The sequence below is a fragment of the Ambystoma mexicanum genome, chromosome 12 (assembly GCF_040938575.1).
Source record: "Ambystoma mexicanum isolate Mex_15411 chromosome 12, UKY_AmexF1_1, whole genome shotgun sequence".
Classification (NCBI taxonomy): Eukaryota; Metazoa; Chordata; class Amphibia; order Caudata; family Ambystomatidae; genus Ambystoma; species Ambystoma mexicanum.
The window spans coordinates 921,275,468-921,289,709 of NC_090936.1; the positions used below are offsets into that span (position 1 = coordinate 921,275,468).

The following is a 14,242-nucleotide window of genomic DNA, read 5'->3' on the forward strand; positions in this document are numbered from 1 at the left end:
GTGATGAGGGGAGATTGGCAAGAGAGAAAGTTATAGGGTTGGTGGACACATGCGAGAAAAGCGAACATAGGGGTAGACCTTTTAAGGGTGCAAAAGTGAGCAAACAAATTATGAAATAGAAAAATGCTGGGATACAGAGGTGGAAGCAATGACAGATCACAGAAAAAGAGCCAACTTGTTTAGTGCCATCCTGCGTCCTTCCCAATATTTACAGTGGAAGACAGACAAGCTCCCACACAGTCACCCTTATCTGCAGTTTCCATCAGCCAAAGTGCTAATTAAACATGGATTTTGGTGCCAGCCTAAATCCTGGATCTCTGCTTTCCTCTGTATAGGCCCTGTACTGTCCTGGAGCTTGGTACAAAGAATAATAAACATGCTCACCTTCTCTGAAATTACATTGCAGTAAGTGCGACATGATTTATAAAATGAAAAGCAATGAATCATTCTTGTCTAGTGAATTGCGATGCGAAACTGGTTATTTTATGCCTTGTAGTCAGGTCCTCTCTCGGATCAGTCCTCGACGGCACGGCAGCTTTCAGATTGTGTTGAAGGGAAACAGCAGTTTACCTTCTTCAGGCTCGGCTTTCGAGATCAAGCATCATTTTTGACTTCAGCTTCTGAACAAATTCTAGCAGTGAAAGGCCCCAAGATATAGGGCCTCATTACGAGTCCGGCGGTAACCGAGGCGGTAAAACTGCCTGGTTACCGCCAGACTCGTATTACCATTCCGCCTCTGTGATTCCCGGAATTACCGGGGCATTACAACCCCAGTTTTCCGGCAATCACGGAGGCGGAATGGTGTTAATCCCCATTCCCATTGAGTCCTATGGGACTCAATGGGAATGGGGATCATGGAAACACCGGCAGCATCCCGTAATGCTGCCGGTGTTTCCTCATCCGCCTGCAGGCGGGCGGTGTGAAACCCGTCAGGTCAAACCTGGCGGGAACATCACCTCCCGCCTGCAGGAGTCGGGATCAGGCGGTCCTGAAACAACGGTGGTGGCGGGTTTACCACCACCGTTATTTCCGGAGCGCCTGATTTGTAATGAGGCCCATACTGTTTGGTCTCACATTAATTCTGCTGGGTCACTCTCCGGCAACCAATCACTCAGAAGGGCATTTGTGCAGGCAGGCAGCCAATCAGGCTCACAGTGCATTCAGGCCATTCTCCTCCCTCCAGACACTCACAACAAGCAATGTGTATCGGGACAAGTACCCAGCCATTCAGCACTCCCCACTGCATTCATCCCAGTTTCAGGCAGGGCTGTCTCATTCATTTTTTTACATTCCAGAAACCAGACACCCATAACATGAAGTGCATATTGGTCACACACTCCGTTCACCCAGGCCCCACCCCAAGGGTGTACCCACAACATACAGTCACTGGGAAGGCTCCAGCCAGTCTGGCCTGGACTTCCCCACAATACCATGGGCCTCATTACGAGTTTGGAGGTAATGGAAAAACGATGCCGGTAAAGGATTACCAGCATCGCTTACCGCTCCGGTGTATTATGACCCGGCAAACCCCTATTAGCGGCACCCTAAATAACGGTGCCTCTAATAGCGGCATGGCCGCGTACATGCGCCTCTTCAGGGAGCAAATACGGCATGCCGGTAATAGGAGGACATCACAACCCACGCGAACATGCAAATACCGGCATCCAGAAGCTGGTAATCACGGGCTGCACGATGCCGGCCATACAGGCATCGCGGACCACCCGCAAACAGCAATCAGCAATCAAGCCAACTGCCACAGGTGCACACAATCACCACAGGTGGAGTCAACGGAGGCTGGGCCAGTATTAAATGAGCACACCCACACACCACACCCCTTCCTACACCAAAATTCTACCACTAGCTGTTGCAATCATGGCGCTGGAGGACATGCCTACACTGCTACAGCTACAGCAACAACACCAACTACAACAACAACTACAGCAGCAACAACAGGCAGCACAGAGGAGTCGCAGGAGGAGAAGGAGGGTGAGACAGACCCAGCAATTACCACCAGCGCAGCCAGCAGTGCCTCGTAGGCAGCCACCAATCCCCCGCATCAGACCCAGGCCATTCAACCTAACCCCTGAGCAGATCCACACCCTGTACCGGTTGGACCGGGACACCATCACCACCATAGTGGACATGATACACAACGACATTGCCAGCCTCATAGAAATACGCACTGCCATCCGGGAGGATAGCACAGCGGCAGCGTGCGCGTCTTGGAAGCAAGACGACACAAAGCAACAACAGGTTAGATCCCCGGGTCCGCGCTTAGAAACCTCTTAGTGTTTAAGCGCGTTACAAATACGTAACTAAGACAAAGAAAAAACACAACTAAGAAAAACTAACAATTCCTGTAACAGCGCCCTAAAAAATCCCCCCGCTACTAAAGGTGGTGTCTGTGCTCCACTTTCTGGCCACAGGCACCTATCAACACACAGTGGGTCAGCTGCATGGCATTTCACAACCACTATTTTCACGCATGTTGAACCAAGTGCTAGATGCCCTCCTGAAGCACCAAGCACCTACATATCCCTACCACGGACAGCCCAGGAGATAGCTGACACCAAAGTAGGCTTCCATGCACTGGCAGGCATGCCCAAATGTGTTGGTGCCCTGGACTGCACCCATGTGGAAATGGTAGTCCCCCATGCCATAGAGGCGGTGTACCGCAATCGCAAGCACTACCACTCCATCAATGTGCAAATGATATGTGACTCCAGCAAGATCATCACACATTGCTGCGCCCAATTTCCCGGATCAACACATGATGCGATGGTGCTGCGCAACTCCACGCTACCCCGTCACACGGAGCGACATGCTCGAACACGTGCCTGGCTGCTTGGTGAGTTGCCCAACTGGCCCATGGCAGTGCTTTGGGGTACTAATGTGTAGGGATGCATACTCCACCTGAGTGGGAAAGGGGGGATGCATACTCCACCAGGGTGGGAAAGGTGGGGGGGTGCATACTCCACCTGGGTGGCATATGTCAGTGATTGGAGAATGCATGCAGAGCTAAACACTCCTGACCTGAACCTCCCAAACAGAACATGACACATCACTGGCACACATTTTACCATTTATGCATATTGAAGATAACAAGTAAGAGGCAGGACCAGGCCACCATGGGTATGTCAAGCAATGCATGACTAACAGGATTGCAACCGTGCCAATGTGGCTAGTGTGACCATGCACAGTGTAGAATACACCGCATGAATGGGAGGCTAAACATTGTCGTACAACCACAGTACATTTGCCTCAGCATGCATTATTACACCCTGCATCATCTATTGAACGCCATCCAGACTACCACACCTCATAGCAGTATAGTATGCATCTAGGTCACAATCTTGCATACGTACAGGGACATGTGCATGTACACACCAAATAGCTGCGGCATGACTGTGCTTCCTGAAGGTGGCAGCTCAGAGTGACACACACCTATTTGTATTTGCTTGCAGGTGATGGAGGATATCCCTTGAGGCCGTGGCTACTTACCCCTGTTCGGAACCCGCAGAACAGCCATGAAGAGGAGTACAATCGTGTACACACCCGTACCCATGTTGTGATAGAGCAGACCTTTGGCCTGTTGAAGGCGCATTTCCGCTGCCTAAGCAGGTATGGTGGGCACTCCTGTATAGTCCTGAGAAGGTGGCAAAGATAACCATGGCCTGTGTCATGCTGCATAACACGTGCATCCAGAGAAATGTACCACTGCCACCTGATATTGACATGCATGCACCGGGTGAGGATGATGAGGATGGAGATGGAGATGCAGTGTTCCCCCTGCCAGTACGTGATGCACGGGATGGCCATGCAGTACACCAAGCACTGATTCACAAATACTTCTGAACTACAGGGACTATGATAGACATGTGTCAGTGACGCACTGGGTCCATGTTGACATGCACACTGGGATTGTTGGGAGTTGGCCACTGAACACCGTCACATATTAAATGGATATACACAAAATGAACAATGTCCAGCCATTGAATTTGTTTGCACACAACGGGTGTATTTGTTCAAACAGTGACCACTCCCCCCCCAACCCCCAGTGAACTCCCAAACCCACCCAACAAACCCCAAAAGACCCCAAATGTACTTCATTAAATGCTCCCCTTCACCCACAACCATGTGTCCCACTCCCATTGTCTGGCCACGCTACTTCTGGGACTTTTTGCTGTCCGGGGGTGGCGTCTCGGAGTGCTGTGCACTCCTCCACGTCTGGCGCACAGGGCTTGAGGGGACTGAGGATGCAGGTGTGGTGGCTGTGGATGAGTCCGAGGCAGGTTCCACGACTGCTCCAAGGCGTGGCCGCTGCATATGGAGCAGGATGGAAGTGAGTACTTGGGTGACTGCCCCCAGACAGTCCCTCATGAGCACAGCTGACGCATTCACGGCGGCTGTGTTCGCTGCGATGGCCGCTGTGGTCCCTGCAATGGCAGTTGCAATACCCCTCCTTGTGTCCTCACCATCGGCAATATACTGCCGCAGGAGATCCAACGTGGCCTCCTGTCGGGCCTCCACCCTCGACAGGCGTAACTCCAGGGTGTTGGTAGGAGCTGGAGTGGTGGGAGCTGGAGTGGTGGGAGCTGGAGTGGTGGGTGGTGCACTGGTGGGTGGTGCATTTACAAGGCCTGCATCCTGGGTACTGTCCTCCTCGAATGGGCACAGGTCCGAATCCCTCAGGTCAGAGTCATGGAGGCAGGGATCATTACTGCTGTAGGTGGTTGAGTGCTCCATATGGGCGGGGAGGTGGTCAGAGGGCTTGGGGTGGGTGGAAAAGTCACTACTGTGACTCCCCCAAGGTCCACATTGCCATCCAAGACATCCTCGGTGGTGGACGGCACAGGAAGGGACCCCCTTCCGACTGGTGTGGGCTGCTGGGTCTGTTGTGTGTCCGGCACACTGGCAGCAGGTGTTGGTGGATGTGTTTCCACTCGGACAGGCACACTGCCTGTGGGTGTGGCCTGCTTGTCTGCCATGGGGGTGGTGGTGGTGGCCCTTTTCTTTTGGTGTGACACGGATCCCCATGCGGTGTTCTCCTGACTGGCATCTTCCTCATCGGTGCCTGGGGGGTATGCAGGTCATCAGTGATGGTGTCACATGCCAGAGGCATACAATTGTGCTGTTCAATATCCATTCATTCATGCATTCATATTTTACAGGTGTGTCACACTTGGTGTTCGGAGGGGGCATATTGGCATTCACTGCATGGCAGGTGGCATGCCGTTGATTTGGGGTTTGTGTGATGTGTTACATGGGCACGGTCCAGGTGTGTTGGCCGTGTGTTGCTTCTGGGATTGGCACTCAGAGTGGCAGGGTTTGGGCCGCAATCTGAACTTGGATATGTTGATGTGGCTGTAGGGACATGCATTGCCTTGCCTAGTTTCTATTCCACATCACTTGTGCTACGTCATGGTTTCCCCTACAGGGATGTGCAGGGTCACTCACCTCCTTCTGGGGATGATGCCGCAACCATCTCCATCTCCCAGAATCCCTCAATCGACTCAGGATCGATGAAGCTGCTACTAGTCTCCTCCTAGGGCATCATCTTTGCAGGTGAGTGGGGACCCCCGCCTGTCGCCATGGCTGCCCTCCTGTTGCTTGACATGATGTTTCTGACCCTCAAGCAGCGGTCGTCCCACCTCTTATGGCAGTCCCGGACAGTACGTGGGGTGGTCCCCACAGCCGACACCTTGCGGGCTGCCTCCTGCCAGATTTCCTTTTTCTTCAGCTGGGGCTCAAGCTTCATATCATTTGCTTTAATGATGTCTGCATGTGCAGTGAGAGTGTCTGCCAACTATTCATCTCTGTGTCGGAGAAACACTTTTTCCACTGCCGGGGGGTGGTCTCCCGGGTAGCCTTGGACATCCTCAGAGTATTGCCACAGAGCACAACAGGAATCGACTGGTGGTTTGGGAGGATTTCAATGGATTGTGTTTTTAAAGATGGCCGCCGGCCAATTTCCCGTTCCAACACAATGACGTTATTTCCGGGTCCGGTTTTACGAGCCCGGTATTAGCATGTTGGTATTACCGGGTTGGTATTTAGGGGTTCTTCCTAGGCAGTGGCGGTATCGGCGGGTCCCGTGATGCCGCTATCTGGGTGTTTGACGGCCTTTTGCGGCATGCCGGTATGGGCATTACCGGCATGGGGGTTCGCGCATGCTCACACACTCGTAATCACCCGCTATTAGCGGCGTCATACGAGCACGGACCTGCCCGTTTCGCCATGCCGGTAATGACCATCGTTTTACCACGCTACTCATAATGAGGCCCCATATATGGAACTTCCACCCAACAGCCAGTCAGGGGGAAGGGACAGAGTCAGGGCTTCCCAGGACTTTGAGAAAAACAAGGTAACAGACAATAGAGAGCAAGAGGCCACAGGGGCCATCTTGTCTTCTATCAGGAATCAACTGATTCCAATGGCAAGGCCTGGGTATCCCAAAATGCAGGATACTCAGAGCACCTGTCAAATTCAGCATGGAGCTGCCACCAGCCCATACCCTGCTCTGTGGGCCACACACAGGTGCCCAAAAACATACAATATGCTTACAGGGTTGTAGCCCCACCAATGGGTGCCAAAAGGGTATCCCAAGAGTCTGTTCACCAGGACCAGAAAGAGAAAGAGCTGCACTGCCAGGAGTCCCACGTGGACTCCTGGGCGGAAAACAATACAGAACACACATGAGAAAAGACTACAGAACAAGGACAGGGAGGCCCTGGCCCTCCAATGCATTTCCAGCATCACAGGTTCTTCTTCCCTTTTTGCCTCAGCAGTGGCTCATCAGCCTCTCCGAAGCCTAAGTTAAGTCTCTCAGTTTCCTCTGGTTCACTTTCTTCCTTAAAACAGGGAAATAGAGCCTTCTCAAGAATTCTCTGTGTAATCTTATCCCCACAGCGTATTTCAAATGGAGTTTCGCCATGGTTCTGCAGAAGAACCTTCATTTCTTCTCGAACATCTGGCTCTATGACACCTGCTAAGAAATCTAAACCAAACTCCCAGGCTAGGCCGGATTTTGGGGCCAATCTTATATAAAAACCTGCAGGGGGTATTAGGACTAAGCCTGTGGGAATCATCCCTCTTTTCCCTGGGGGTAGTGGCATCCCTGCTGCAACAGATATCAAAGCCTATGGATTCTTTTGTGGCGGTGGAGGGGTTGGAGGCTCTGTGACTAAATTTCTGGAATTTTAGGGTCCCCCAATTTGGCTCAATTGAGTCATTTCCCACTCCTAACACCATATGTAGGGAAGGCATGGTATCACAAGTATGACACTGACACAATGGATACAATATGTAAAACCTTTATTGAAAATGTTGGGGTCTGAGAAACTCCTATTTTGCCCTATAACTAAGATGAGAGCAGTCTCGACCATCAAACGATAAAACAGTCCTAGTGGAGTCTGTCAAATCAGAATGGCCTATGCTAATAAAAACCTAATGCCTGTCCTATCTCTTGTACAAAAAGTGTTAAAGGAGAAATGTATGCAAAGGAAAAATCAGTGTTCTACAGAATAAAGGTAGTTGAAACACCTCTCCTCCTCACTTTAAACCTAATTAAGTAAGGCTGTCCTTGTATGCAGGATAACACACTCTGGCTCGTTTTCTAACACTCTAAGCAGTTCCAAACTGTGGGTTGAGGCCTGCCTGGCCTTCCATGTTAAAGTCTCTTTCTTTTCTTTAAAAATTGTATTCCAATGTAAAGTTCACAAAGGTCCTGCTCTGCCGGGCTCAGACCTTATAGCACACAGTTCACGTAGGTCCCCCTCTGCCAGGCTCAGACCTCTCAAGTCACAGTTCAACACAAACTAGCCGGGGCTCCCTTCCCCAAGATTATTGTACTTCAGGACTCCCCTCAATCGGGCTTGGACCCCATTCGGATGTCGAAGACTTTCGAATGTGCGTGGCTCTCTTTACAGACCACTGCAGGACCACTTCGACTCATAGTTCATGTTTACTTTCACTTTATAAATTCAAACAATGTACCTTTCACAGACACTTTCGAATGGGCTTCTTCCTTTCGCCGGACCACTCAGTCATTTAGTATCACTGATCTCACAGCTGCCTTTTACTACAAAGTTCATTCACGGGTCTGCTTTTCTTCACGTCTCAACTATACACGCACAGCCTTCACTTGTGACATAATGTTGCTACTTCATTCGCTTTAACACACACCGGACTCTCGGACTTGTCAACTCACTGGCTGTGTGCACTTCTTTCTTGTTTTGCCATTTGCAATTCACGAGTCAAGGTTAGTACCACAGGCTTGGCCTCGCCTCCCTAACTCTGCCGTTCACCCGGGAGGGTTGCTGGTGTCCTTGAAACACAATGCAATCTTCACTTGTGGGATCTGGCCTTCTCCACGTGTCTTTCGCGGTCTGTCAGAGGCAACAACCTCCAGTAGGGAATCCTTGTGATTTTCGACCCTCTGCTCTCGTCCTTTGGTCTGCTCCAGTAGGTGTGCCGGAGGTTCTGCTCGTACTCGTGTTCCACCTTGCTCAAAGTGTGTCTTTAGGTGTTGCCTGTTATTCATGTGAGGAGAGCTAGCTGATACCAGGTATATGCACTTAGTGTAAAGTGCCTGTCTTTGCCTGACCTGATTCACGGGACATATTCAGTACGATGTGAGAGAGTTAGTCTGGTTACTCTCAGTCACCCTCTTCCTCGGCCCAGTGTTTGTGTAAAAAGGGGGGGAGTTGGGACTTCGGAAAATCCTACAAAATAGGATGGGGTAGATGAACAAAAGAGGGGGAATGCTGCGTCTCACCATCGGCTGTCTCACCCAAACTCCCGGAAGACCCCTCACCCAGGCGATCCTCCCGCACTGGTTCACCCCCAAGGTCTGGATCCAAAGGCGATAGCCGTGCCCTGGCTACCTGAGAGAGAGATCCTGGGGACTAGTGGGTGAGACACCCTTTGGTTTCTCACACTTTCCTCTGCCAGACTTGAGCCTGTCTTGTTTAAATTCATCACACAATTCCTTAAAGTTCTACAAAGACTTCCCTCTGCCTGGCACAAGCCCGTCTTGTTATCGTGGGGGTTCCCCTTCCCCATGTTCTATCTCATATATCGATCGCTCTCGAAGACTATAGAATCTGCAAGGAATTTACATAGACCTCTACATGACCACTTCAACCTCTCTTTCCATATTCCTTCAATTCACAATCTTCTTTTGCAGCGCCAATGCCTCATGTTACTTGTAGTTCTTATTCTCTTTCACTTGCCTTCTTGGCCTTTTCCAAAGTTCTTATATTTTACTTTTGCCATCTTGGCATATTTCCCAATTCACATATTCCATTTCCTCTTATTCAACTTTCTTTCCTTTGATCTCTGCATGCAATATCTTTCAAAAGTTCATAATATTTCACAGAGACTTTTGAATGTGCGACGTCCTCTCGTGGGACCACTCTGCTACTTTGTATCCTTTTCTTTTAACAATTGTTCTCTTCATTCGCGTTTTATCGTCACACGTGCAAACGTCAACTTTCAAATCACAGTCACTTTCCCTTTAACATCAACAAGTCTTTTGTTGCCCTCGATAACTCACTGGTTGTGTTAAATGAATGTCTTTCATATTTTTCCTACAGCTCAAGGCTGTTACCAATGCATCCTCTGCTCCTCCCCAACTCCGCCGTTCACCCGGCAGGGTCGCGGGCCGTTTTCTGGCACCTTGAAGGTTTCTTTTCTCTGCTCGCTCATCTCTGCTTTTCGAACACTCACGGCTTACGGAAAGCTTGGAAATCTTGCCTGGCTTTCTCTCGATCCTCTCGACTGTTGATCAGCCTTTTGACCTTCCAACTCCCGCAGCCTGGTTCTCATCAGCTTTGGAAGAGCTGTTCTTTCTCGTACACAGCCTCACTCAAAGTGTGCCTGTGCGTGCCACTTTCTAATTTCACAGGGAGCCTTAATAAGTGGCAGGTGTACATTATTAGAGCTACGTGCCTGACTCTGCCTGACCTCATTACAGGGACAGTGCCAATGAAAGTTAGGGGAGGTGATCCTTCTGACCTCATTCCTCATATTCCTTGGCGCAGTACTTTTGTCAAGACAAAGTGGGGAGGAATTATGGGAGTTGTAGTTTCACATACAATAAACAGGGATAGGGGTTGGATGGGTTGTAGAAAAAGGGGGGATACCATGTCTCATCATTGGGTGCTTCTCCCCCACTCCCTGATTACCCCCTACCTAGGTGATCCTCCCTTGCTTGTCCAGCCCTAGGGTCAGGATCCAAAAGGGATGGCCTTTCTCTGGACACCCGAGTATGGGATCCCCGGGGACTAAGTTGTGAAACACCCTCTGGTTTTTCACTTACCTTTCCCCCCATGCAATGTGCACAAATCTGTTACACAGGGGAACTGAGAAAGGAAATCCACATTACTCTGATCTTTGCTTTTCCGATGTTCCACTGTGAAACAGTATGGCTGTAAGTCCAGAAACCATTGCATAGCATGTGGGTTAGATTCTTTTCGCTGACTTATCCATATATGGGGAGAATGATCAGTAACTATAATTAATTTTTTCTCACAGGAGGTAATATTTAGGGTAAAGGATGGACCACTTGATGGCTAATGCTTCTAACACTTGAAGGCGAGCGTCCCCCAGATAGCACGATCCTCCCCACAATGAGAGACAATAATGGACTCTCCCAAGATGGGAATAAGGCTAAGACAAAGTGCAGGTGAGCTTAAATGGGAGTTTATCAATCAGAATAGGGCATGCAAAGGACTCTGCAAACTCCGAGAGCGCTCTGTCTGACAATAGCAAAGACAGGCGTATATATTTACAAAAAACGCCATAAGAACCTACATATTATAGGGGGCACAAGTTCGTGGGGATTGGGTGGCGACGACTAACTGTAGGTGCCGCTGTGATGTGGTTTGCCGTGGTTGGTGGATGTCACTGGTTACCCTCGTGGGCCGGGCCAGGCAGGTCAGCTGGGTTCATCCGGACGGTGTTGTTGTGCCAGCCGTGACCAGTGTCAGTGATGAACGTCTTTCCTGGCTTTCTGCCCTAAGTCCACGCACACCGCAGTCATTCAACATTGCAGTATTATTTTCCCCGGTAAATCTTCCAATAGGTTATTCTACAGGTTAATGCAACACAGGAGGAATGCACCTAGAGTGGGGTCTTTTTGTGATACATCAATACATGGTTACCATCGTCCTGTTGACCGGGTATCATAGGTCGCGAGGTTGGGTCTCAGGGTAAGGGACGAGCTGCCCGAGTTATCATGTCTCGTTAGAAGTCATTATGAATGTGTTCCTGTAGTGTTGCTATAATATTGGGTGTCCTAATTTTACAGGGGCCATTAACCTAAGGTGAGCCGGTGGGTCGTGGAGCCTAAGAAAGGGCGCCTTCGGGCCTGTGTTTATGGCCGGGGTTTACTGCTGGGTTGTAAATAATTCAGGTGGCAGGCCGTGGCCTTGGGTGCTGCGGGGGAATGTGAATGTTTGAAGCGGCTCCAGCCGAATTGGGGGAGGTGGAGCAGAGCAGCACAGGCCTCTGCTTTTCCGTCTGGCAGGCTTCAATGGGGAGGAAGGGGAAATGGCCTTGGATATGCCCACAAAGGTATTTTCCTCGTGTGTTGCGGATTTAAGTGGAAGAGGCATAAACATTCATATAATATACACTACTCATTGAGTCTTTTCAAAGCTTATGTTTTCAACATTGTTAGTGCCTTTTACATGGCCATTTCAAATGCGTTACCTATATGTTAAGTATTTAACAACCACAACATTTTGTTACATTTCTATACATGCGCGGTAAGCGAGGTAGTAGTAAGGTTGGTGGAGCATGCAGGAACAACCGGCTAATAAGACTGATGGCAGTGACACATGGTGAGCTTTGACATACATACTGTGCATTTTCGTGCACCATTTACATGAGCTCCCAATAGGGTTGTATTTGTCTTCCTTTGCACTCTAGCAGCATTAGTTCAGTTATGGCATGGGACCTTGGAGTGCAGTCTTCTCGGCGAAACATATAACATGAAAACCCCGGGACACTTTTACCATATGCGCATAGCTACGGGGATGTGGGTACTTCAACCCGAATGCCATTTAAGCACACATTCTGCCATCTTCATGGAGGTTACATGTTTTTAGTCAGAAAGGTCATTGAGAGAAGACGTTCATCACAGGTAGTTTGCTCATTAGTATTTGGGGGCTCTGCTTTTGTCAGGGGACCATTTTACAGTTCTTTCCCACCCCGGCCCTGCTGGCCGGGTCATACTGGGAACAGTGATACACTGTGGAAGGTGAAATGTTACAGTGTTTGCATCTAACACTAGCTCATGTCCATCTGTTTGTGGCAACGGGCTCTCAGCGGATCTGCCAGGGAGCTGCAGCCACAGGGACAAGTGAGACTCTCTAGGGGTGGGGGCCTCGCTGTGGTGCACAGGGCTCAAACCATTTTGATTTCACAAAATGGTTTCCAGGGCCTAGCTAAATACAGCATGTTTGGTCAATATCTTCAGCCAGTGGTCCACCTGCCATCTGGGCCCTGGTGGCAGGGGGAATCCCTGACGAGCCATGGACTTCACAGGGGGGAGAAGCTGCAGGGGAGGGGGGTCTCTTGGACCAATCCTCCCATACATTTCCCCCCTTTCGTTACTTAAGTAACGAATACTGTAACTCCCTCAACCTCTTGCGTTCTTCTTCTTCAGCTACAGCCTCATCCCATACAGGGGTACCTTTTTTTGGGCATCCATGCCCTACACACTCCTCGCAGGCTTTCTCCCCTTCTAGCATACTCGTCAGGGGTGCACGTCAGATATATACACCCTTCATCCTCGTTCAAATCCACCCACACCTCCTCATACCATTCAAGTATACGGGGCTCTTTAATTATAGTGTGCCACAGCCTGTCTACCACATCTCTGCTGTGGTACCTAGGAACCATCTGGTATCTTGGTGTGTTTTCTGTTCCTGTTTGTACCTCTACTTCCTGCATATGTTGTACCGTGCCGCGAGCGTTGCCCATTGTCACCATCATCATTGCACCGTTTGGTACTGCATTTGCACAACATCGAAGGCTCACCTGGCACATACAAAAGATAAAAAGGAGGAACACTACTGTCGGCATCAAAAATTTAACAGTCATTCCCAGCCATGATGGGACCCAGGAGAAGATGTTGTCTAACCATGTGCTTGCTTCTGCTCCACCTTCCATTTTCATTATTTCTCCTAGGTTATGTACTGCTTCAATCACATGGGACAAGGAACCATTATCCGCGTCTTCGGAAGGTACGAAAGTGCAGCAGGCACTTCCAATTTTTCGGCAAACACCTCCGTCCATTGCTGTCAACAGGTCCAAGACATACCTATTTTGCATGGTCATTAGCCGCAGTGCTCGCAGTTCCACCTTTATTACGTTAAATCCTTCTTCAGTGTCATTCGCCAGCTGGATCAGCTCCCAGCGTGTAATTTGGAGCCATTTTGCATTTGCTTGTGCCTGGATGCTAGGGATGAGTGAGGCAAAGAAAGTTTCTGCAGAACTGAATAATCGATATCTATCCGGGATCTGTGCTAGCAGCTCTGATAATGCTTTTGATATGTAGTTCGATGATTGTTTGTTTCATGACAGCATCTTCTCCTTGTTACCGGAAGACAGGACATATACTTGTGACTCTGTAGATGGCTGGGCCTCATTTTGCTAAGGGGTCTCTCGCATTCTCTTGCTCCCATCAATGTGGCTTTCCGGTATCACCATTAGTGCGGAATGTAGGGTAGCCAATGAGCAGCTGCCACTCCAAGATTGTGGGAGGTGCAGGTATGCCTGGTTGCCACATACCCAATAAGTGTCCATGAGGTCCGCCCTTTCTCATATCTGGGATGGTGAGGGTCTTGTTGCAATTTTTGTTTACCCCCATGATGACTTTCCCGTCTCCCTTGAAACACAGTTCGTAGTTTATTTCTTTCTGTAGCTTGAAGGGCTTTTCAATGGCCGTCACCCAAGTCAATTTTGAGATGTGCTCCTTCCAGACTGGTGTGCAAGTTTTTTCTATCCATTGCAGTTTCTCTGGTGCCACACCTCGCAGCGCTTCAGCTTTGCACATTATCTCTTCATCTTTCCACTTATTTTCTGAAAATAGTGTCCCTTGTATTATAAAAAATGGTTCCTCCAAACATATCACTCCTACCGCCTTCGGATAACATGTCTTCTCATTCTGCAGCATTTTAAAAATTATCTCATGTGCCTGGAAGGTGTTCTTAATTCTGCACAACGTGAGATG

The 14,242-nt window shown here is 49.5% G+C and overlaps 1 protein-coding gene across 1 annotated transcript in view; it reads right to left on the reverse strand.

Annotated features, from left to right (window-relative positions):
• Positions 1–6,755: 6,755 nt before the first annotated feature.
• Positions 6,756–14,242, reverse strand: part of LOC138514683 (uncharacterized) — a 43,806-nt gene continuing 36,319 nt past the window's right edge. The window contains exon 2 of the mRNA XM_069630100.1: positions 6,756–7,051. Within this exon, the coding sequence (XP_069486201.1) occupies positions 6,756–7,051 (296 nt within the window). The remainder of the gene's footprint in view (positions 7,052–14,242) is intronic.